This window comes from Lactuca serriola, chromosome 4 (genome assembly GCF_051521515.1).
Source record: "Lactuca serriola cultivar US96UC23 chromosome 4, Lser_US96UC23_V15, whole genome shotgun sequence".
Taxonomy (NCBI): domain Eukaryota; kingdom Viridiplantae; phylum Streptophyta; class Magnoliopsida; order Asterales; family Asteraceae; genus Lactuca; species Lactuca serriola.
The window spans coordinates 314304023-314329875 of NC_136411.1; the positions used below are offsets into that span (position 1 = coordinate 314304023).

Sequence of the window (25853 nt, forward strand, 5' to 3'; positions counted from 1 at the left end):
AATAAATGATCATCTTCAAGTTAATCCTGATTCTGAAACTGATTAAACTCCAAAACCCCAAGATGATGCTTCTACAACAAAGCCTGGCCCCTCCGAATCGCTAGTGAATCCGGAATCAATCAAAACAAAGTGTTAGGATTCCACTTCTGACACCGAATCTTCTACAGGGAACTACATCGATCCGTTTGCCCTCTTAGATATTGAAGTTATTGTCTCGGAGACCATAAAAAAGGTTGATGCCCTTGAAACCTCAGTGACTGGACTCAATTCAAATATTGATGAAAAAGTTTATGGATTGGATTCAAAGGTTGAGGCGATTCTCTCCTCCCTATCGAAAGCAAAAAAGTCAGTTCCCACCACAGTTGAAAGAGAAGATCAGGTTGATCAACTACTTTCTCTACACCTCAAACACACCATAGATGAAGTTGAACAGAAGTATGATGCATCTGTCAATCACTATCTCGACACCATCACCCAAATGGTGAAAGTTCATAATGATTAGTCGTTGCCACACATGAGCTTATAAAAAAACTCATGTTCGTCATGAGAAGCAGATTCAAAGATTTTAGAAGGAGATCCAAAAGAAAGACGAAATGAACCTTATCTTTCAACAGGTTTTCTCAAGCTACTCCAGGCATGCTGGAACATTTTTGACGTTCCAAATAACAAGTTTGATGAAATGCTTTCAATTCTCGGAAAATTGTTTGATCATCTCAAAGCTCAGGCTCCCATAGCTGATGCTTCTGACACCCTAACTCTTCAACTTAACATGGACTTTCAGAAGGCGTTTGATAAATTCTGCGAATTGAAAGAGATGTATTTCGTTGCACTGACTGCTAGGGCCTCCGTTGCAAGAGGTGGAGAAGGATCAAGCTCAAGAACGCAACCGTGGAAACCTGCCTCGGAATTCACACTCAGAGATGACAGTTTAGATGATGATGTCCAGCTTCTCACCGGTTCTCCCTATGCAGCTGATGATGATGATAGTGATGATAATGATGTATATGTTAAGAACGGAGTAGTGGGACTCCAAGCTCCAAGAAAGTTCCTTACTAAAGCAATGACAGAGGAAGAACAACGAATTTGGTCAGCAGTCTCTTGGCCATCTACCCTGGCTGACATTCTTCAAAGAACAATTGAAGAAGCTAAGGCTAAAACCAAATAAACGGTTGACGCCTTACGAGCATCTACATCCATGCTGCCCCCAACTACTGCACCTTGGATTGCTCCTATTGATGAAGCTTCACCACTCTGGGTACCAGGCATCCTTCTGGAAGAACCTATCTGATCCTCTCCTCCTAAATTTGTTGTTTATTGTTAGTACCTAAAAGTGAACCTCTAGCGATCACCAAACATGTTCCGAGACCAGTCTTAGTTCCGAAGTTAAAGGTGTTCCGGAGTAGATAGAGAAGAAGATTTCGTAGAGCTTATGGTATGAAGTGAATGAAGTCTGAGATGGTGAAGATGCTCCAAGATCAGTTTTTCCGTCTACATTAATTACTTTTGTCATTTTATTTTGATGTAATGTATCATATAACTTAGTATCTTTTTTTAACTTAGATAATTAGAGTGTTAAGAGTAACTCTATTATCTGGTTCTATGTATATTTTATGGTTAGTACGATGTAACACATTCTCCAATTTAAGGAGCATTCATGACAAATAAAAAAGATAGATTGCTTCACCAAAGATAAATATTTTCACAGTTACTTCACTTGCACCTTTCTTTCAAATTACATCTATCAAACATTCATTGTGTTCATTTATTGGCATTACTTGATCATATAAATTATCTTATATTTAATACATGAAGTACTTGGTTTATTCTTATATTCATTCTTTACTAGTCTTGCCAAACTTGACTGGAACCATTAAGTTAGTAGCAAACATTGATTTTAAGCATTAACTCAAAGTTTGAGTTCTCAAGCCTTGTCTGTGTGAAATCAGATCATTGTTATCACAATTGGTATTAGAGCTTGAGTGGTTTTCCTTTGAATCGATAAGAACAAATTATAGTTGATTCATGATAATTGGTATTAAAGCTTGAGTGGTTGTCCTTTGAATCCATAAGAACAAATTATAGTTGATTCAAGATTACCTTGGTATTTCGATAATTTTTATGTTCAGGATAAAAGTTCTTCTATATACCACTTTATCTTAAAGATATCTTAACTTCAACGACTGCTTCTAACACTCAACAAATGTATTCGATGCAAATAGCAAATAGCATGGGTTGCCCTAAACGTGTACCACTGCTTGTAGTTAAAGAGTATGATCATTGGAATGTCCGAATGGAAATATTTTTACATGGAAAAAAAAAGGTGAATCTATCTGGAGACCCATTAAAGAATGTCCTCATGTTCAAGTTCAAACCATTGTTATAGATGTTGCTGCAAATCTCTTGCGACTAGATCAACAACAACAAGCACCTCTCATTGTTTATGATCTTGAAAAGTTGCATGCAGATCAAATTGCCTTTTCAGAAATGGTGTTTGGTGTTCCACCTTCTCTCTTTAAGAACGTCAAATTGTTCAAGTCTACAAAAGAGATTTGGAACACAATTCAAGATTTGTTCGAAGGGTCTGAAAACATGAAGGATAAGCGCCTGAATTCGGTTGTCAATGAGTTCGACACCTTTACTACAACTCCTGGTGAATCCATTGGCTCAGCTTCAAACGAATACCAAATCATCGTCAACAACACGACAACTAATGGGATAGTCTGAACTTCACTTGAGTACATTCTCAAGTTCATTAACAGTCTCGGAAAGGGATGGGGAAATGTAAAATCATGTCTTCAAATCAATGGCTCACTAAAAAAGCTCAAACTTTATCATCTTTTCGATGAAATTCAAGGTCATGAGTCAATGTTGCACAAACTTTACGTGAACTCACTGGAGGTCCTCTAGCTCTAATTATCCACAAACCTCAAACCATACCACTTCGGATCCCCTCACCAGTGTTGTTCCTTATATTCCTCATGTTCAACCCTCACCTCTAACTGTTCCTACTCTCACAACTTCTAACTATCTATGTATGGGAGATCCTAATCCTGAAGAAATAGACTCATAACTATGTTTCCAGAAAGTGTTTGCCCTACTTTCCATGAAATACAACCGTCCTTTCAACATGTTTCACAACAATCGTTTCCAAACTTCACAACAAAACAATCGTTTCCAAGATCATCACCAAAATAATCATCAACCATTCAACAAACCTTCCGAAAATCCACCAGCCTACAAGCCTAACCTTCCTACCCCGGATCACATCTCGGAACCACCATAGAGTCCGAAGTCTGAAAAACCCAAGATTGTATGTCATAAATGTGGACATGCAAACCACTTTGCCAAAGACTACTTAGCTGAAGTCCCACAGAAACCCAAGACCATGGACTCTGCTTACTATGCATGTCGAGCTCAAGAAATGACAGAAAGTCCCACATGTCAAAGACACTGCATACTAGCTGAAGTCCCAAAAAAACTCAATATCAAGGACTCTGCTTACTAGCTGAAGTCCCAAAGAAAGCCAAGATCAAGGACTCTGCTCACTATGCACGTCGAGCTAAAGAAATGATAGAGAATGAAAAAAAAAACCTTTTTTATAACTGTATCAAGGGATGTGGAATGACATTGGTCGTCTGGAGATGATGATGATGTAACTACTGGAAGAAACATGTGTCTTATGGCTCGACAAGAAATTCAATGTGATGAAGACTACTGGTCTTCTGGGTCCGAAAGAGATGATGAAGATGTTGAACCAAATTATTGCTACATGGCTACCAACGATCCACCCAGTAGAAGCATTTTCCAACAGGTAAAAATCTATGATTATTGACAATAATTTTGACTTATCAGTTTGTGAACCATATCTAATTCATATTCAATCTGACATGAACACAATTTAAAAAGCCTATCAGTCAACCATAGAAGCCAGTGAAAAGAAGGAAAGTGAATTAAGTCGTCTTAGATTACGTTTTGAGGATAAGAAGTTGAAAATAGAGTCTTTAGAAAAAGAGCTTGTAATGTCAAAAGATGAACGTATCATTCTTAAAGATAAATGTGAAATTACTTATTCTAAAAGAAATGTTATAATTTCCAACAACAAACTACTCACTGCTAATATAGATGTTTTGCACAATTTCATTGACATTCTTGAAGCAAATGATCGGATGACTCACAATTTTCGTCATACTTGGTCAAAAGCACCTGGTCATGGAAGCACGTTTCCGAAACCAATTGTTCGTCCCTTGAAGGAGTTACCAAACCTAAATTTTGTGGGAGACATTCTGAACAGTTGGATTAGGTGTCTAAGCCCATAACTATAACTGGGATGTACTTGATCCGAGAGAAGCATGGTCCTTTTGAGTTGCGTTCACCAGTGCAATTTGATTGGATGGACTTTTGAGAATAAGGTTGTTTATGACTTATTAATATGTTATAAGTATAATATATTAATTGAGAAATCATATAATCTAATTAATATTGATCAAGAATTAATTTGGAATTAATTTAGTGATTAAAAGAGACTAATTAAATATACAAGGACTGGTTAAGTAAATCAATGATTCTTATATTGTGGGCCAAAGATCCATGGTTAATTAGGAGGAGCTAAACCAATATGAAAGTCCATGGAGGTTTTACCCATGGAGCCTAAGTAATATGAAGGGTCATAGTGCATTAGGATTTGCATGGAAGAAACCCTAGCATTTGTAATACTATAAAAGCAATCCCCTAGAGCTAAAATCGGTTGCCCATCATTCTAAGAGAGTGATAATCGATTTGGAGCTAACTAGCCTATTCTCTCAAGCCTTCTTTTGTATTAGGTGTGTGTGACACATTAGAGGCATCACACTTGATGTGCTAATGTTTTTTAAGGACAAGAGCTTCAAACTACACAAGAGGTATTCATTAAACTATGAGTTTTATGTCGTATATCCTCTATTGTATGCTAGTTAGGATGTATGCTTTGGAAAATTAAAAATGCATGAATAATTATAAAAAACATAGATCTAAAGCATCTAGGGTTGCATGTGCACCATAGGAGTGTTATAATGCTTAAAACCCAACAGCGGTATCAGAGCCTAGGATTGTTTTCTATTATATTTGATATTTGCTTATTTTTCAAAGTTGAAAAAATCAAATTTTTTGCCTCTGACTGATGAACTCGACGAGTCCAATGCCTGAATCGACGAGTTCACTCACTAAAAGGGTAACTCGACGAGTCCAGTTCATGCACTCGTCGAGCAGAGGCTTCTGGTTGCAGAATTTCGAGTTTTTCGCCAGAATTGGTTTAGGATCATTACCACAAAATGTTTTGGATAAGATAAAATGTATTTTCTGATTTGGTAATGATCATCCTCATCTAATTAAAGGGCACTTGTCAAATTTTAAGATAATAAGATATTATTTGATTATTTGATATGAATTGCCTTGCTATGAGTTAGATTAGATCTATAGTGAAATTATATGATAATGTTGTTAGTTAAAATTGATCTAAGTTGTTCTTGAAGTGAGTTTTGTAACTTGTCCTCAAGTTATATGGAGAGTCTTATTGATGAACATTAAAACTCATAAGTTTTCATAAATTATGGAAACCAAAAGTTTTGAAGAGTTACAAAACTTTCCCTCAAGGTATGAAATTTGTAAATTCTCACTAATGAAACATTTAATTCCAAACTTTAGAATTTTAAAAATTTAAATTTCAACCCTTATACTATTATAATATTAAAAGTCTAGTTATATATATACATATATATAGATATACATATATATATATATATATATAACACAAGTCAGTCTTACCGTTAGTAGGCCTCATTCACGAAGTCGGTCTATAAGGGGGGTATAAGGTTACTGTCTATAAAATGGTGGTTTAATTGGTGTCCACTCTTATCCACCGCTTCCTTGACTGGTGGAGGGTGATTAGCCGAACAGGTAGGATAGGAAATTAATTCACATTATAAGTAGAATGATAATTATAAAGTAACTGAACTTTTATTAAATTCCTAATCTTAGTTACTTTATGAAAAATGTGAAAATGGTGCCATTCCAGGAAATTGCACTTTGCACCTTGCTAAGTTGTTAGTGGAGCATGAGTTGTTCACCGACACACTAATGTGGGACTAACGAGGGTGGCAAAGGGTAGCTTGATGTTAATCATAGATCAATGGAGCGTGTATGGTTAACCAGCACATGCATTAGGTGATTTGTAACATTAAGAGTACCAAGCACATTTGCATGGTTATTCACACCTTGTTTGTGATCCTTGGCATCCCAGTCACAAACTTGGAGGGCACAATAGAGATTCATACATCCCATTAAAAAGTTAAATGAATCTCAAAAGAATCTAGGAATGTCAATCCAATTAAGAATTAATATTGAATTTCGTTTTCATGGTGGAAATTGGTAAATCGTCATTTACCTACCTTCAAATATATTACAATTGGATTACGACATCCCTTTTCCGAACTGTAAAATATTGTGTTGGGTCCTAGCCTTAATATTTCATTTGGGTGTGATATTAAGGATTCTCATCTAATCTAAACTTTTTTCTTCTTTCCTTTTAGATGTATATCCCAAACAACGCTTCAGGCTCCAACCCTTCTAGCTCATTCTCCTTCATGAACTTGGTTGGGAGAACTATCTTCGATGGGTCAAACTTTAACGATTGGATAAGAAATATTTGTATGGTCCTACGCTACAAGGACAAATAATATGTCCTGGATAAAGAGCTGACGGAGATTGATGAACAAACTGCCACTCCCGAACAAATCGAGGAATATAGGGTTCATGAGAGGGACACGACAAAGGTGTCGTGTATTATGATTGCTACCATGACTGCTGAGCTTCAAAAGTCCTATGAGGACTTCTGGCCTTTCGAAATGCACCGAGATTTGATGGAAAGGTACCATCAAAGTGGTCGACATGAGAGGTATGAGATCATTACCTCCATGATCACAACCAAAATGACGGATGGAGAGTCCATCACGACCCACTTGCAAAAGTTGCAGAGATATGTGGACTTCTTGCTGAAGTTAAATGTGAACTTCGATGAAAAGTCGGCCATTGACATCATCCTACATTCGTTACCTTGTTGTTATGATCAGGTGTGTATGACCTATCATATGAACAAGGAGGAGGTCACTCTTAGCAAGCTTCAAGGCCTTTTAAGAACTGCAGAAAGCAACTTGAAAGGCAAGTCGGTTGTACCTACTCTTACTACTACTGATGCCCATGTTCTGGCAATTGGAAACGGGAAAGGGAAGAAGAGGAAGGCTCCTTCTAAGAGTCGCAAGGGAAAGTCTCTTGATGGATCCTCTTCTAGTGGGACCAAAGTTGGTTATGCTAATCCCTATACCAATCTAAATGATGAAAAGTGCTTCCATTGTCATGAAAAAGGGCACTGGAAATGATGCTGCCCCAAATACCTGCAGGACATTAAGGATGGGAAGATAAAGCCCACCTTCACATGTATTTACACTATTCTTTCTAATAACTCATCACATGCTAATTCTTGGGTCGTTAATACATGTTGTGGATTTCACATTTGTTCTTATTTGTAGGGACTAAAAAGAAGTAGGGATGTGGAGCACGGGAAGATAAACTTAATCATGGAAAATTGGAATATGTCGCATGTCACCAAGATTGGATTTTATTCTTTATTGCTTAGTAGTGGTTTAAAACTAGAATTAAGTTGTTACTCGTTGGAAATAGCGAGAAATATTATTTCCTTTCACAGTTTATATAAACAAGGTTTTACCTTTTCTTTTAATAATGAAGTTGGTAGTATTAATGCTTATTATAATGGTACATTTTATTTTGAAGCATTACCTTGTAATGGTATATATGAAACTGTGATAGTTGTAGATAACCTAGGAAATAATGTTTTCAATGTTGATTTGTCCAACGTTTTGCATAAGGCATGCTTGTGGCATTGTCGTCTTGGACATGTCAACAAGAAGCGCATAGGACAACACCAAAATGCTGGATTCTTGGAGTCATTCGACTTGAAGTCGGATGATACTTGCAAATATTGTTTGCTTGGAAGATAACCAAGTCACCCTTCATTTTTACTTGTGAATGGGGTGATGGTTTGTTGGATCTTATACACACTGATGGGTGTGGAACCTTCAGAACCGCCACAAGGGATTCTAATCGCTTTTATGTGACTTTTACTGATGATTACATCAGATATGGCTATATCTACTTAATCAAGCATAATTCAGAAACCTTTAAAATGTTCAACGAGTTTAAGCAAGAAGTAGAGAATCAATTGATGGGTTTTGGTCATAAGACATCCTATGTGCTCATATAAACCCTAATGCTTTATCTAGGTTTCTCTATTGTACATGCTTTGAATCCAAGACTATAAACCCTAATTCTAGCATATGGAAATACTTATTAACATATAATTAGGTTTAAGATAGTACCTTGATTGTTATGTAGCAATAACAATCCCAATTCCTCCTTGAATTGACTTTGGAAGGCTTAGAGTCACAAGTGTCACTCCTCTAATGGCTCACAAACACCATAAGCAAGAGGATGAAGAGGAGAGAGGTTAGAGGCTGCCCAAAACGTGTTCTAACCCTAGAAAAGAAGTCCCCTCCGTTTTTGAGCCTTAAGGGTTATATTTATAGTGAGGCTATTAGGGTAATCTAACAAGGAAACCCTAATTTGGTTGCTTAAGCCCTAAGAAACCCATAGACTCCTTTAATCAATCCCTTGGACGATTTCCTTATGGGCTTCCCATAAGAATTCGTCCACCTCTTGATTTAAGACAATCCATGAACCAAATTGCAATTATCTTATAATTACAATTCCAGTCCCTTAAGTTTAATTAATCTCTTTTAGTCACAAAACTAATTACCAATTAATTATTGACTAATATTAATTAAACAATATGATTTCTCCTTTAATATATTATTCTCATAATATATTAATAAATCATATTTAATCCTTTCTCTCCATAATTCATCCTATCAAGTTGCTTTGGTGAAGGCAACCCAAAAGGACCATGCACCATCGGGTCAAGTACATACCAAAATAGTTATGGACTTAGACACTAATCCAACAGTCTCCCACTTGGATAAGTCTAATAACTATTATGCGTATGACTTTAGATCCTGATCTACAATCGTAGCTTTCCAAAGTTGTTGTCAACTCTGATCCTATCAGATACGCGTGTCCTTAGATAAGGGATCATATATTCCTCCATTCTAGATATCATATGAGATATGATTTCAAATCATTCTCTTTGTACTATATCTTGATTCCCGATTTATGACGACTGACTAATTGAACAAATCAAATTAGCTCTAGCCCGGCCGAGCATTTACGTTTGTCATCACAAAATCATCGAGGGGCCCAAAGATATCGCTTTTATCCTACTTAGGATAAAAGGAACGGATAAACTTTGATACAATTCTTGCTTGCACTCACTCACCGAATCACACACAACAATATGTTTTATAACACCAAGTTATTGGTGCATTTACATATTATCAATGTGCAACCGATTCTCAAGATACAACTCACACATCTCGGTTTCAAGAATATAAGATGTTATCGTCTCACCAATCACTCGTGATACAATTCATGGAGTGATCAAAGTGAGCGTGCGTTTGATCCAATGCTCAAATCATATTCATAAGCACTCATGAACGTTGCAGCAAACATTTGCTTATGTCTAATACTCTTTTAGACAATCCACACACCAATTCACGACAGTCTTCATTCATATCTACTTCCAACATATGAACAACTGTGGCCCGTTTGAATAATTCGATTATTCTTAATAAACTCAATTATTCTGGAAGTCAAAACATGCAAATGTGAAACACAAGAATAATACTAATCCCATATGGCCTCAAACCCTTGAGCATAAATAAAACACCTTTTATTTATCACCATATTGATTACTCATTATTTGTCGTTTCGGGTAATCAACTTCTTACTTGAATTATTACACTTTTCCCATGCTCCAAGCATGCATACAATGTTTACCTATGGTTCTTACTTTGTGAAATAGATCACATTGAACACATTTCGAATCATTCTCATTTCACAACTCCAAATCCTTTTTCATAAGTGTGAGAATATCAAATTCTTGTTACTTATAAAATATGCTAGATTCTAACATTCTATGCAATGGTCCTTTTGTAATGTCACTTTACCAAAGTCACAAAGACTATTGCCAATGATATTACAAAGTCCTCCATCGGAGATTGTTACAAGACAATTCCTTAGATATGATGTCTCTCACTCAAAGTACTTTCCTTTGAACATCCTTTTGCATAAAAGTTTCTAATCTTAGACATAGATTTTTCAATATTCATTCCCAATATGGACACGCTTCCATATTTTCCATATGACAACTCATTCTTAATAGAATCTTATCTATCCATAATAATGTCGATATGGTCCATCCAATATGGAAACATTTCCATATTTTCCAATACTATACTTCCAACTACTCACAAGCGACCAATCCTCGTCGAACTTTGGATTGTCCTTTGATAGATGTTTAATTATTTTAGTCAAAACCGATTCTAGTCCTTTTTCCCTCTAAATGCGCTAGACATTTCGAAAATTTTAGAATGGTCAAACATTAAAACATTTGCAATCGATCCTATACCCGGAGCGTATGGGACACGACGCAAAATGTTTTATTTGCTATGTTCTCAAAATTCGAATTGTGAAGAGGAATGTCGTAATCATAATCGAAATTTTAAGAACACACTATGTACCTTTGACTAAATTTATTAACATTTCTCAACCTAATCCTTTAGATTTGAAATGAAGCATAATATTTTCTCCCTTAGTTATAGCAAAATAACTTTACAACCCTTACGACTTTGCAAGGTATAACTCTTGTTTTCTATAATTAATATTGCCAACTTGCAATACGTGCCTTAATAATCATACAATCATAACATTTATGCTCCCACTATCATGATGATTATTATGAAACATAATACTTATGCTCCCACTAGCTTCGACATGTATTCAGAAACAACTTAACTTTCAGAAAAAAAAATAATGCTTATTGAATTTCCTAAGTTCATGTTTCTAATACTTAGTGCTTTGATAATCTTTTATCAAGGCTTCTTGAGCTCATACACCTTTGCCTTAGATAGTTCATATGTGTGTAAACAATTGCCAAACCTCACAATTCAAATTATGGAAAGGAATACCGTAACCATAATTGAATTCTAGAATACAATTTTACAATCACTATCTTCTTAAAATCTTTGTTAGTGAAAGCATTTCCTCACAATCATTTTCATGAAGGAGGAAATCTCATGACACTTAGATTTAAACGGTGTATGTGTTCCTATCCATGTGAATTTGTCAAAACTAAAGTTTACGACAAATTCAAACTCATATGGACCGAACTTTCTTAAACTTGATATATTGCCTTATGGTAGCACAGCTGCCCACCATGTCTTCCAAGTAGTTAAGCAGCTCACTCTTTCCTATCAATGTACCTTTCATTGATTAAGGTGCTTTGCCTTTTATGCGTTCAAAATGAGAACTCATAGAACTCACATGCATAATTAACTCGATTGGATTGGCACAGAAAGAAAATAATGTCAACACGATAGGTTGTAAACCTCAACTCGTGTGCTAGTGATGATCGGTAAGGTCTATTTGATTTGTTCTTGAAACCTTTCAAGACCATTAAGACTCCCACTGACTCCTTGACATATAAGATTCTCTTGTCAAAACATTTCTTGACAAACAAATATTCAAGAGTTAGTGTAGCTTTTATCAAAACTATTCATAAATTCGTCCTAGTTGCTCTTTGTTTTTATCCAAGACATCACAACTTTCCACATTTGATGAATGTTATAAACCTTTAATACTTTTCACTCAATGTCACAATCTTGACTTTAAGACTTTGTAACGCCCGTGTTTCTAGGCTAGGCATTAATATTGACATAATGGTCTAGGTTAACCTTTGTAACTCATTTAGAAGAAATGAAAAGGAATTATGTGAATTTTATGTGAATTATGTGTTTTATGCTTAATTATTAGGGTTTAATTAATTAAAAATAAAAATAAGCGTCAAAATTAAAGTGTGAGATAAGCCCGATATCTTTACATAAAGTTGTAGTGGTCGAAACAAGGATTTCGGGGATATAAGGAATGTCGAAATCCGAGTTATAACGAAGAAGTTATGACCTGTCGAAGTTTCGCGACAAAACCGGCACGGTGCTGAATGTCGTAAAAAGTGAGTTTTTGATAAACTACTTTTTAGCCTTAGTAATCTAAACGAAAGTCGTAGTATTCGTTAAACCGAGAAGTTCGATAAAAAGAACGCCCAAATCTAACTTCATATGAGGAAGTTATGATTTTTCGAAGTTTCAGCGTAGCAGTAGACAGCTAAAAACTCGAATTTTAGATCGAGCGATTTTTAGCCGACACAACCTAAACGAGAATTGAAGGTCTCGTCATTAGGAGCACAACGGTAAAAAGTCTGACGAAAACGGACGTCGGATGAAGAAGTTATGAATTTTTAACGGATTTCTGTCCCGGTCTGTTAAAAATAATAATATAAAATTTAAAGTCAAAATTAGCCGACGAAGTCTAAACGGAAGTTGTAGATCGTAATTTTAGCTATGCGTGCATATAAAGAATGTCAAAAACGGAGCTCGTATGCGAAAGTTATGGATTTTAGAAGTTTTGGCGCGAAAACCGAGAAATTTCGCATAGTCACACTTTGCCACGTCACCCTCGCCTCGCATGTGACACGTGTCCTGCTGAGTCACTGAAGCTGCTGAGTCACGAAGCTGCTGAGTCATCCGAGCACATGTCCCTATCCGAAGTGGTCCAGTGAAGATCCGACGCGTGCCTTCTCCCTCGTGTCCGAGCCCTCGCAGAAGCCACGTGCTTCCCTCATCGGATCCGAACTTCGGTCCAATCACAGGCCGCCAACAGCTCCTTCGCACGCGCAGCCCTCATGCGAGCCTCCCCCCTCTGCGAGCCTTCTCAGCCGTCGGATCAGAAGACTCCTGACCGTCCGATCAGAAGGTCTTCCCTATAAATAGAAGGCTGCGAGCCTTCCCGGGTAACTTTGGAAATTTGCCATTTTTCACCCCTTTCTTCATATTTTCTTCACCTTAACATCCCGCAAAGCCCCGGTATCGATTGTAAAGCCCGGAATACCCCACGAAGTGCCCGAGAAGCCCGGAAAATTTATCTTTTCGGTTTTGAAGCCCGACCTTTCGCAGAGCCCGGTTTCTTAATAAAACTCCCGGTTTTATTAAAAACGATCGTTTTAGGAAACGAATTGCTGCCCGATTATCATCAAATCAAGTGAGTGTATATTCACTTTCAATTTACACATAGATATGAAGTATTTACCTTAAAATACGTGTTACGTGTAAATATGTTAATTGTTTATTTGAGGTGACTGTTGTGTTGATATTCTATACAAGTTTTAAACTGTATATATATTTTTATCTACAAATATGTTGGGTAGAACATGGGTAGTTAGTTGGTGTGTGATAAAATAAAGTGATGAGAGGTATCAATGTTTAAGATGATCTAGTCATCTAACAGAGTATAGACAACGGCCACAGACTATTTTATATAGTCTAGTGGAACGTTAGTAGACTCGTAATCGGTACATATGTTTGAACTATATGTTCATAAAGTGTTCTTGAACTATATGTTCCTTAGGTGTTTTTGAACTATGTGTTCATCCGTTAATTCTTCTTTTTGACACTATTACGTGTCGGGGTACGGGAGCGTACGGGAGTACTTTATTAGTATTTTCCCTATGCTTTTATTTTGAAGAGATTTGGAGTCTTCGTTTCTTTTGTGAAGTGATCGGACGAGCTTCATGAGTCAGTGTTTTCCTTTCCGATGCCGGATAGGGGTGAGTCTGGGGGTTCAGACCACAGCCTAGGCATTAGTTAGTGTTTTCATTTCCGATGCCGGATAGGGGTGAGTCTGGGGGTTATATACCTCATGATATTCAGACCACAGCCTAGGCAAAGTTCGATGCTGGATAGGGTGCGTCTGGGGGTTATATACCTCACGATATTCAGACCACAGCCTAGGCATTGATAACTACCCCTGACTTAATTGTCTTGTGGTTCTTTCTTTTACGAACAAAGGTTCGTAGTTAAACTTAGTCCATTCATTCAATATCTTTATCGATCCTTGTTTACTGCTAGAGGATTTCTGAAGCAGTTTAGTTAGTTAGTTGTTCATATCGATTCTTTAGGTTAGATCTAGTAAGATCACTGTATAAAGTTAGTATGTAGGGATCGATGTTGTTAGTTCCTGTTGAGTAAATCTTGGTGACGATGTGACGTCGTGCCGATTAGATAAATCTTGGCGACAATGTGACTTCGTGCCTATTTGACATAAATTGTTGAAGGAAAACAATGTTGTCACCCCGGTGTTTGTTTTATTTGACATAAATTGCTGAGAAAGCAATGTTGTCACCCCTAATGAAAATCCTTAGGCTAGGTTCCTTGTGATAGTTGTTTTAGGGACGTAACGTGAGGATAACGGGAATGGGTAATTGGGGTAATTTGGTTGACTGATTGATGTTTAAACATAATAAATTTATGTATTGTGGGTTGAAAACCCTATATGCTCACCAGGCTTCCAAGCCTGACCCACTCAGCTTTTTATGATTACAGGTAGTGGACCCCGAGCATAGTCGGATGATGATGATGAGTGATTTTGGATTATAGGCCATTAGTTATAAATAACTGTTGTAAGGCTTATAATGTCTTGTTTATGCTTTTGATCTGTATCGGAACATGACATCCCGAGGTTTTGTTATGAAATAAAAATATATATTTCTTAAAGCAAGGTTTTGATAAATTTTTATCATGTTTGACTTTGGGAACAAATTCCGCAACACTTTTAATGAAATACTCTGATTTTATTTTAAAAAGCATAAACGAAATCGGTCTTTTCTGGCCGTGAAATTGGGGAAATTGGGGATGTCACAGTTGGTATCAGAGCATTAGTTTAAGCGAACTAAGAAATTGTAGAATTTCTAGACTTAAACTTAGAATGCTAAGTGATGATTGTGAGATGAGTGTCTACCATATTTTAGACACGAGCACTAGTTTATTTTAGGGAAGATGCCTAAAATGCCCTTATGTGCTAAATGCTATGTGTTTGCCATGTGTGCCATTATTTGTACGGATCTATGGTCTGTTGCCGACCGGATCTGGAAACCTTATGTGTGTAGGATTCTAAACGTATGACTACGGTATTGGAACTAACATATAAACGTTTCGAAGACTTAACATCTAACAAAAATGAGGATCTAAATTCACCTAGGATTGGTGTATAGATCGAAATGCCGAGTACTCAAAGTGGGTTCGAAAGTGATAATCCACATCCTGAGCTAATCACGATGACTGGAGTGCAGGCAATGGTACGTACGATGTTAGGTGAACAGATGAAAGAAGTCCTAGTAGAGTCTAGGAAAATTTTATGATTAATTGGACACATTTTCATGTGTTAAATTGTTTTGTGATTTTAGGACTTGGGGACTGCGAGACAGTACTTGGGACGAGTATGAGTAGGTGTGAATAGTAGTAGAGATCTATACTACTGGAAGCACAGGACTCGCACTTGGATCAGGGAAAGTCACAAGGTTACCAAGAAGCTATTATTTGATTCCGTCTTGTTCTAGTCTGTCGTTACCATCGTTTCGGTAATGACTAAGAAGATCATTGTTATTCCGACCTTAGAGGTCATATCAAATTGAGTCCGACTACGATGAGTTTATTATGTGGTTCAGAGAACCAAGTTCGATGTAACATTTGACTTAAGCCAGAAGATTGAAATGAAAGATGATCAAAGCGATCAATAGAAGTATCGCACTCATTGTTAAAGAAGTTGGTAGTTAGAAATGATACATTTTGAATGGTGATTGTATCGCATTAGAACATGAAGGAAGGTATAATTTGTTCTGAAATTGTCCCTAGGAGATCTGAGTCTAAGTAGTGCAGTATACAATGAGAGATCATTAGAACATGACCCATCGGTCTGTTACAATAAATACTTATTCCAAGAAGAAGGAGGAGTCCTCAATAAGGATTTATTTTGTAACTCGAAGGGTACAATTGAAAGTCCTATGGAGATCTGAAGCTTTTTAGGATTAGCTGGATATTATCGCTGATTTATCCAAGGCTTTTCTTTGATCGCGACTCCATTGACGGCTTTGACCCACAAAGGAGCTGTCTATACTTGGAATGAGAAGCATTGGAAGCTTTGAGAAGTCAAAGAAGAAGTTGTGTGAAGCACCGATTCTTTCATTACCCAAAGGAGTTGATGACTTCACAGTTTATAGTGATGCCTCTGGAGTTGGGTTAGGATGTGTTCTGACCCAAATGGATAAGGTGATAGCATATTCATCGAGGCAATTGAAAGAGCATGAAAAGAACTACCCCACTCACGATTTGGAGTTGGCAGCGGTAGTATTCGCCCTAAAGATATGGAGGCATTATCTTTATGGCACAAAGTGTAAACTTTTCACTGATCATAAGAGTCTTCAATATCTCTTTAATCAGAACGAATTGAACATGAGGCAACAATGCTGGCCAGAGTTACTAAAGGATTACGACTGCGAGATACTTTACCACCCTGGTAAAGCAAATGTGGTTGCTGATGCTCTCAGTCGGAAGGTAAACCTTGAAAAGTAAAGGCCAAGAGCGTTGAGAATTGAAGTTGTCTCGACAATTGTGGAAAGTATAAAGAAAGCTCAAGAGGAAGCTTTAGAGAAAAATGACCGAAAGGAAGCACGTTTGGGCAAAACGTTAGTATTCGGTACAAACAACCAAGAGTTGAAGGTATTCCAAGATAGGATTTGGGTACCTAAGACGGGCGGAGTAAGAGATCTTCTGATGGAAGAAGCTCACAAGACCATGTACTCGATTCATCCCAGCAGTAGAAAAATGTATAGGGATTTAAAACCCTATTATTGGTGGCTGACGATGAAGCTCGATGTTGCTAGGTATGTGGCCGAGTGTGTAACTTGTGCTAGGGTTAAGGCACAACATCAGGAACCGTATGGGAGTTTAGAACCTTTACCCGTACCCATGGGTAAATGGGAGGACGTCACCATAGATTTTGTGACTAAACTGCCCAGAACAAGGAACGGTCACGACATGATTTGGGTAGTCGTTGATCGCTTCACTAAGAGTGCGCATTTCATAGCAGCCATCGAGAAATGGTCTATGGATAAACTCGTGAATTCTTATGTGAAGGAAGGGTGAGGCTTCACGGTGTTTTGTTAACGATTGTATCCGATCGTGACAGCCGTTTTACCTCAATGTTTTGGAGGAGTCTATAAGAGGAAAAGCAGTTTATGGGACTTGAAATAGTCCATTAGATTGCTGAAAAGTTGTAAGTGATTAGGAAAAAAAGATATTAGCTGCTCAAAAGAGCTATGCTGACAAGAAAAGACAACCGATATCATTCGAAGTTGGAGATTCGGTTTCACTTAAAGTCTCGTCGTGGAAGGGACTTATAAGATTTGGTAGAAGGGGAAAGTTGAGTCCAAGGTTTATTGGACCATTTAAAGTTCTTCAGAAAATCCGGAATCAAGCTTACAAGCTAGAGTTACCGGAAGAACTAGTGGGTATTCATAACACCTTTCATGTGTGTTATTTGAGAAAGTTCACGGGAAGTGTGCCCGACATAATTCCCATTTCTGAGTTAAGGTTGGACAAGAACAAGAGATTAATTGGAGAACTTGAGGCAATCGTTAACCGTAAGACTAAGAAGTTGTAACATAAGATAGTCGATTTAGTGCCTGTGCGTTGGAAACATATAAATGGGCCAAATCCCACCTGGGAAACGGAGAGTGACATAGTGAGTCGCTACCCGTAGTTGTTTGTCGTTGTGTGATTCCGGGGACGGAATCATCCTAAGGGGGAGAGAGTTGTAACGCCCGTGTTTCTAGGCTAGGCATTAATATTGACATAATGGTCTAGGTTAACCTTTGTAACTCATTTAGAAGAAATGAAAAGGAATTATGTGAATTTTATGTGAATTATGTGTTTTATGCTTAATTATTAGGGTTTAATTAATTAAAAATAAAAATAAGCGTCAAAATTAAAGTGTGAGATAAGCCCGATATCTTTACATAAAGTTGTAGTGGTCGAAACAAGGATTTCGGGGATATAAGGAATGTCGAAATCCGAGTTATAACGAAGAAGTTATGACCTGTCGAAGTTTCGCGACAAAACCGGCACGGTGCTGAATGTCGTAAAAAGTGAGTTTTTGATAAACTACTTTTTAGCCTTAGTAATCTAAACGAAAGTCGTAGTATTCGTTAAACCGAGAAGTTCGATAAAAAGAACGCCCAAATCTGACTTCATATGAGGAAGTTATGATTTTTCGAAGTTTCAGCGTAGCAGTAGACAGCTAAAAACTCGAATTTTAGATCGAGCGATTTTTAGCCGACACAACCTAAACGAGAATTGAAGGTCTCGTCATTAGGAGCACAACGGTAAAAAGTCTGACGAAAACGGACGTCGGATGAAGAAGTTATGAATTTTTAACGGATTTCCTGTCCCGGTCTGTTAAAAATAATAATATAAAATTTAAAGTCAAAATTAGCCGACGAAGTCTAAACGGAAGTTGTAGATCGTAATTTTAGCTATGCGTGCATATAAAGAACGTCAAAAACGGAGCTCGTATGCGAAAGTTATGGATTTTAGAAGTTTTGGCGCGAAAACCGAGAAATTTCGCATAGTCACACTTTGCCACGTCACCCTCGCCTCGCATGTGACACGTGTCCTGCTGAGTCACTGAAGCTGCTGAGTCACGAAGCTGCTGAGTCATCCGAGCACATGTCCCTATCCGAAGTGGTCCAGTGAAGATCCGACGCGTGCCTTCTCCCTCGTGTCCGAGCCCTCGCAGAAGCCACGTGCTTCCCTCATCGGATCCGAACTTCGGTCCAATCACAGGCCGCCAACAGCTCCTTCGCACGCGCAGCCCTCATGCGAGCCTCCCCCCTCTGCGAGCCTTCTCAGCCGTCGGATCAGAAGACTCCTGACCGTCCGATCAGAAGGTCTTCCCTATAAATAGAAGGCTGCGAGCCTTCCCGGGTAACTTTGGAAATTTGCCATTTTTCACCCCTTTCTTCATATTTTCTTCACCTTAACATCCCGCAAAGCCCCGGTATCGATTGTAAAGCCCGGAATACCCCACGAAGTGCCCGAGAAGCCCGGAAAATTTATCTTTTCGGTTTTGAAGCCCGACCTTTCGCAGAGCCCGGTTTCTTAATAAAACTCCCGGTTTTATTAAAAACGATCGTTTTAGGAAACGAATTGCTGCCCGATTATCATCAAATCAAGTGAGTGTATATTCACTTTCAATTTACACATAGATATGAAGTATTTACCTTAAAATACGTGTTACGTGTAAATATGTTAATTGTTTATTTGAGGTGACTGTTGTGTTGATATTCTATACAAGTTTTAAACTGTATATATATTTTTATCTACAAATATGTTGGGTAGAACATGGGTAGTTAGTTGGTGTGTGATAAAATAAAGTGATGAGAGGTATCGATGTTTAAGATGATCTAGTCATCTAACAGAGTATAGACAACGGCCACAGACTATTTTATATAGTCTAGTGGAACGTTAGTAGACTCGTAATCGGTACATATGTTTGAACTATATGTTCATAAAGTGTTCTTGAACTATATGTTCCTTAGGTGTTTTTGAACTATGTGTTCATCCGTTAATTCTTCTTTTTGACACTATTACGTGTCGGGGTACGGGAGCGTACGGGAGTACTTTATTAGTATTTTCCCTATGCTTTTATTTTGAAGAGATTTGGAGTCTTCGTTTCTTTTGTGAAGTGATCGGACGAGCTTCATGAGTCAGTGTTTTCCTTTCCGATGCCGGATAGGGGTGAGTCTGGGGGTTCAGACCACAGCCTAGGCATTAGTTAGTGTTTTCATTTCCGATGCCGGATAGGGGTGAGTCTGGGGGTTATATACCTCACGATATTCAGACCACAGCCTAGGCAAAGTTCGATGCTGGATAGGGTGCGTCTGGGGGTTATATACCTCACGATATTCAGACCACAGCCTAGGCATTGATAACTACCCCTGACTTAATTGTCTTGTGGTTCTTTCTTTTACGAACAAAGGTTCGTAGTTAAACTTAGTCCATTCATTCAATATCTTTATCGATCCTTGTTTACTGCTAGAGGATTTCTGAAGCAGTTTAGTTAGTTAGTTGTTCATATCGATTCTTTAGGTTAGATCTAGTAAGATCACTGTATAAAGTTAGTATGTAGGGATCGATGTTGTTAGTTCCTGTTGAGTAAATCTTGGTGACGATGTGACGTCGTGCCGATTAGATAAATCTTGGCGACAATGTGACTTTGTGCCTATTTGACATAAATTGTTGAAGGAAAACAATGTTGTCACCCCGGTGTTTGTTTTATTTGACATAAATTGCTGAGAAAGCAATGTTGTCACCCCTAATGAAAATCCTTAGGCTAGGTTCCTTGTGATAGTTGTTTTAGGGACGTAACGTGAGGATAACGGGAATGGGTAATTGGGGTAATTTGGTTGACTGATTGATGTTTAAACATAATAAATTTATGTATTGTGGGTTGAAAACCCTATATGCTCACCAGGCTTCCAAGCCTGACCCACTCAGCTTTTTATGATTACAGGTAGTGGACCCCGAGCATAGTCGGATGATGATGATGAGTGATTTTGGATTATAGGCCATTAGTTATAAATAACTGTTGTAAGGCTTATAATGTCTTGTTTATGCTTTTGATCTGTATCGGAACATGACATCCCGAGGTTTTGTTATGAAATAAAAATATATATTTCTTAAAGCAAGGTTTTGATAAATTTTTATCATGTTTGACTTTGGGAACAAATTCCGCAACACTTTTAATGAAATACTCTGATTTTATTTTAAAAAGCATAAACGAAATCGGTCTTTTCTGGCCGTGAAATTGGGGAAATTGGGGATGTCACAGACTTGTTATTGGAACGAAATATGATTGACTTATTGATTTAACCATTTCTTCAATCATTGATTCCTCTTCATAAACATACAATTGTACTAAGACTCACTTAGAGGATCAATTGAGATATGGTTCTAAATCATTAAGACCTATCATAAAGCATAAAAGGTACTCTCCCATCTTCTTAGAATGGAGAAGCTTTTATCTTTCTGCCTACTTGATTCTTCTTATTCGTTCTACTATTGATTTAAACCTTTTCAATCAATTCAGAATTACACTTAATCTTATAAGTATAATCATATTTACTAAACCTTTAGTAAATCATGACAAATGTCATTGTTACTTTTATGGTGGCCTTGATTAGCACGCAACTTTGTGTGCTCGATCTCCTAGTCCTTCACTTGACACTTTGTCAATGAATTAGACTTATTTACAAATATGAAATTTCTCATTCATCGTGCAACCAAGTTGCATGATTCCAAGTTTCCGTCCAATTGAAACATGGGCGATGAGAAACTCTCCCTATTTGGTAAATTCTCGACATTTCCATAAACAACATAATAAGAACCAAATCCATTATAGAAACATTTTAACATCAATTTTTCATACACGCCATTGCAAGGATAAATAAATAAAATTTAAAATCAAAATTTATTTTATTGCGGAAAAATTTGTCCTTACAATGCAATTCATTGAAAAACTTATGTTAATACATCTTTCTTAGCAATCTAATTCTAACTCTAAGTAGTAGCTTAAGAATCTAATCTTCGAGAAATGCGATCGAAATCCATTCCTTCATCGTTAGATTCTGCTCACTTCTTCCTTTAAGCTCCCTTTCTTTTCTTTGATTCTACAAAACATCAATTGTAATCTTATCACATTATCTATTAAGAATCTAGAATGAAGCTTAAAAGAGTTAGTCAATGTATTTTACCTATATTAGAGCCATACGTTTCGACTCACCCATCTCTTAGATCTCTTAAGTAAATAGGGCGGCTTCGTCTCCAATGCCCCTTCTCTTGACAATAAAAGCAAGTTGACTCTTTTGGAACAGCACATGGAACTATTTCAGATATTGCCTTTCTCTTATGATCAAACTCTTCGATCATGACATGTCTTTCGTTGCCATTGCCTATACCCATAGAGGTCTGGAAGGCAGATTCACCAATCAACTTTGCTTTTCCATTGCGCCAAATCATTGCTGATTCAGCGGCAATAAGCATGTAGGTGAGATCTATAAGGGTCACGTCGCGGTTCATCATATAGTACTCTCTTACGAACTCACACTACTACAAAATGAGTCTAATGCAACATTTCATAAGCAACACTTAAAAATTTTGTTGGTTTTGATTCTAAACCAACGTTTCCAAAATAAGTGTTGGATTATACTATCTAATACAACACTTATTTTAAAGTGTTGGATTTTTTATTTAAAATACCAACATTTTAGAAAAGTGTTGCAATTATTAACATTTAAGACCAACACTTATTTAAAATTGTTGTATTCTCAATGAAAAATCCAACACCTAATTAAAAGTGTTGTATTCACATACTTTTTATATAAAAACATTTATAACTAAGTTACTAAACCATATTATTAAAGGAGATTAACTATATATTTGTATACGAATATCATTGATATATTAAATTTATATTTAGTAATTGCAAAATATATATACATAGTAATTATATGATTGAAGTGATTAATTTTAAGTTTTAAATTTTATATTTTATATTTTGTATTTTAGATTTTAAATTTTAAATTACAAATTTAGTAAAGTTCAATCTTATATATAACATATTTATAATTATAAATCACTAATTGATTCAAGTTAAAAATTATGTTTTTATCAAATTAATTTAAAAATACATATAATTAAATATTGAACTTTAAGTAATTTTAGTCCCCTAGGTTATTTTTATTACCCTCAATTTATTTTACTTAATTTAATTTAATTGAGTTTCCCTCCTATAAATTTTATATAACTTAAGTTTAATTTTAGCTAAACAAGATTCCCTCCATTGAATTTAATTAAATTTATTTTTTCTTAACTTAATATACTTAATTTAATGACCTATACCGTATTTTACCCAAATTTCCCAATAGTGGCGTTGATCCTATTTTTTATTCCCTCTTTGTTCAGCAACCGGCGTACCCCTAGAGTCTCTATCTAATACTTACGATCAGACAACTACAATTGATTGGCGATTGACAAAGGCGCTCTGTCACTACACCGGCGTCTTTCTCTCCGTGTATTTCATCGGCCGTTTGTAAGTTTTTCATTCCCTATTCTCATATTCTTGACGTTTCTTTTTTATTTGCTCAGTAGTATAATGTGTATGCGTATTTGCTTAATCTGTCTATTTGCTCTAGTCTTTAATCTAAGGTGAATTCATTGATATCCTTCGACTCTACTGTGGTTTTTTTGCATTCTCAGCAACCAGATTGATTAATTCCAATATCTAATACGCAAATACATAGTACTAGTTCACTGAAAGGGAATCGACAAATTGTTATGCTCTATATCTTATACTCACAAATTACGGCACATTAGATTCAATATTAGCAAAAACCCCTTTCTCACTAACTTCTGGTCTATATTTTGTTAATTGAAAATTATGTCCCTGAACAAGATCAAACACATCTATATTAGTATATTATTTTATAATAACTTGTTAAATTCCAAAAATAACCTTGAAAGTGCACATCACATGCCATTTTCCCTAATTACCCGTATATAAGCATATCTTACATTTAACGTATTATCTATTTGTACTAACTTTAGGAAATTACAACCATGGGTAATGCTAGAGATTGGATGTATTTACCTAGACGACTACATGAGTTTAAAATAGGAGTTACTAACTTCCTTAATGCATCAATTTCTAAGGCAGCAAGGGGTGGTCAAATTTTGTGTCCATGCAAAGAGTGTCAAAACCGTTATTGGTTTCGTAGAGATGAAGTATTCGATCATTTAAAAGGAAAAGGATTTGTAGAAAACTACTACGTATGGGTTTTTCATGGAGAAGAATCCTCACAAATAAGATCTAATATCGCTACAGACAATCATGAGGCACATACGCATGATAATTTTGATGAGTTATTGCATGATAGGTTTAGAGATAGCATAGAGGAAACTAGTAGGGTACAAGAAGGTTTAAACGAGGATGCTAAAAGGTTTTATAGGCTGGTGGAAGATGGAAAACAAGAGTTATTTCCTGGGTGTAAAAGTTTTTCGAAGTTGTCCTTTATTGTTAGACTTTTTCTTTACAAGACGCTTCATGGGCTTAGTAATGTGGCATTTGATGATCTTCTACAACTTCTAAAAGAGATGATGCCAGAGGTAAAACTCCCTACTAATTTTGCTCAAGCTAAAAAGATTATAAAGGATTTGGGGCTTGATTACAAAAAGATACCAGCTTGTCCAAATGATTGTATGCTTTATTGGAAAGAGTACGAACATATTGATTCATGCCACATTTGTGATACCTCTAAGTGGAAAGAAATAAAAGAGCAAGAAGGGAGAAAAAAAAATCTTTTGGAAAGAACTTCAAAGGTTCCAGCTAAGGTGGTATGGCGTTTTCCTTTAAAACCTCGGCTACAAAGGCTTTTTATGTGCTCAGAGACAGCTAGATATATGACATGGCATGATAAAGAACGTCCTGATGATGGAAATTTACGACATCCAGCAGATGGGCAAAGCTGGAAGGAGTTTGATTCTTTATACCCTCTTTTTGCCAAAGAACCTAGAAATGTAAGGTTGGGGTTATCAAGTGATGGATTTAATCCATTTCGAACAATGAGCATTGCTCATAGCACATGGCCTGTAGTGTTAGTTAATTACAATTTGCCTCCATGGATGTCATTGAAACCAGAATACTTTATGTTATCCTTATTGATTCCTGGACCAGAATCACCTGGTAATAATATTGATGTTTACTTGCAACCTTTGATTGAGGAGCTAAAAGATTTCTGGCTTGATGGGTTGGAGACATATGATAAATGTAAAGATGAGACCTTCAAAATGCATGTTGCCTTAACATGGACCATCAGTGATTTTCCTGGATATTCAATGTTGTCAGGGTGGAAAACAAAAGGAAAATTTGCATGTCCATGTTGTAATCATGAAACTAGTTCACTGTACTTGAAACACAGTCGGAAGACATGCTATATGGATCATCGTAGATTTTTAGATGCTCAACACCCATGGAGACGTAATAAGAGTGATTTCAATGGTGAAGTTGAGGAGAGACTCTCTCCAAAATATCTATCAGGCACTGAGGCTTTTGCAGAGTTATCCGATTTTCATAATACTTTTGGAAAGATACAAAAGAAAAAAAAATGAAAGCACTTGCCCATGGAAGAAAAGGTCAATATTTTTTGAATTGCCATATTGGAAATTTAATAAATGTCGACATAATCTTGATCCGATGCACATAGAAAATAATTTCTTTAGCAACTTAATAGGTACTTTGTTGGATATTTTTGGGAAATCAAAGGATCATGCAAAAGCTCAATTTGACCTTTTAGATTTGGGCATCAAAGAAAAGCTTCAACCAAAACTTTCTAATGATGGAAAGCATGTTATCTTGCCGAAATCATGCTTTTATATGTCTTTAAAAGAGAAAGACATTTTTTGTAAAGTTTTGAAAAACGCAAAATTACCTTATGGATGTGCATCAAATATTTCAAGGTGTGTACGTTCTTCAGAAAGGAAAGTTGCAGGTTACAAGAGTCATGATGCTCACATCGTCTTGCATTACTTGCTTCAAGTTGCAGTTAGAAAGTCATTACCCAAGCATGTTGCAATGCCTTTGATTAGATTGAGTGCTTTTTTTAGAGGTTTGTGCAGCAAGGTAATTAAGCC

The 25853-nt window shown here is 36.6% G+C and overlaps 1 protein-coding gene across 1 annotated transcript; it reads left to right on the plus strand.

Annotated features, from left to right (window-relative positions):
- The first annotated feature begins 3670 nt into the window (after positions 1 to 3670).
- Positions 3671 to 25331, plus strand: LOC145099516 (uncharacterized). The gene is made up of 3 exons (XM_079037084.1): positions 3671 to 3811; positions 3915 to 4235; positions 23772 to 25331. Exons 1-3 carry the CDS (start codon positions 3671 to 3673, stop codon positions 25329 to 25331), a joined length of 2022 nt encoding a protein of 673 aa, XP_078893210.1.
- Positions 25332 to 25853: the final 522 nt, after the last annotated feature.

What these genes read in the sequence shown, in the direction of transcription:
- LOC145099516 (XM_079037084.1), top strand. Translation starts at nt 3,671, where the DNA reads ATGTGTCTTATGGCTCGACAAGAAATTCAATGTGATGAAGACTACTGG. An exon ending in GTAGAAGCATTTTCCAACAG is followed by an intron (nt 3,812 to 3,914) that starts GTAAAAATCTAT and finishes AAAGCCTATCAG; the next exon opens with TCAACCATAGAAGCCAGTGA. An exon ending in GCACGTTTCCGAAACCAATT is followed by an intron (nt 4,236 to 23,771) that starts GTTCGTCCCTTG and finishes TACTAACTTTAG; the next exon opens with GAAATTACAACCATGGGTAA.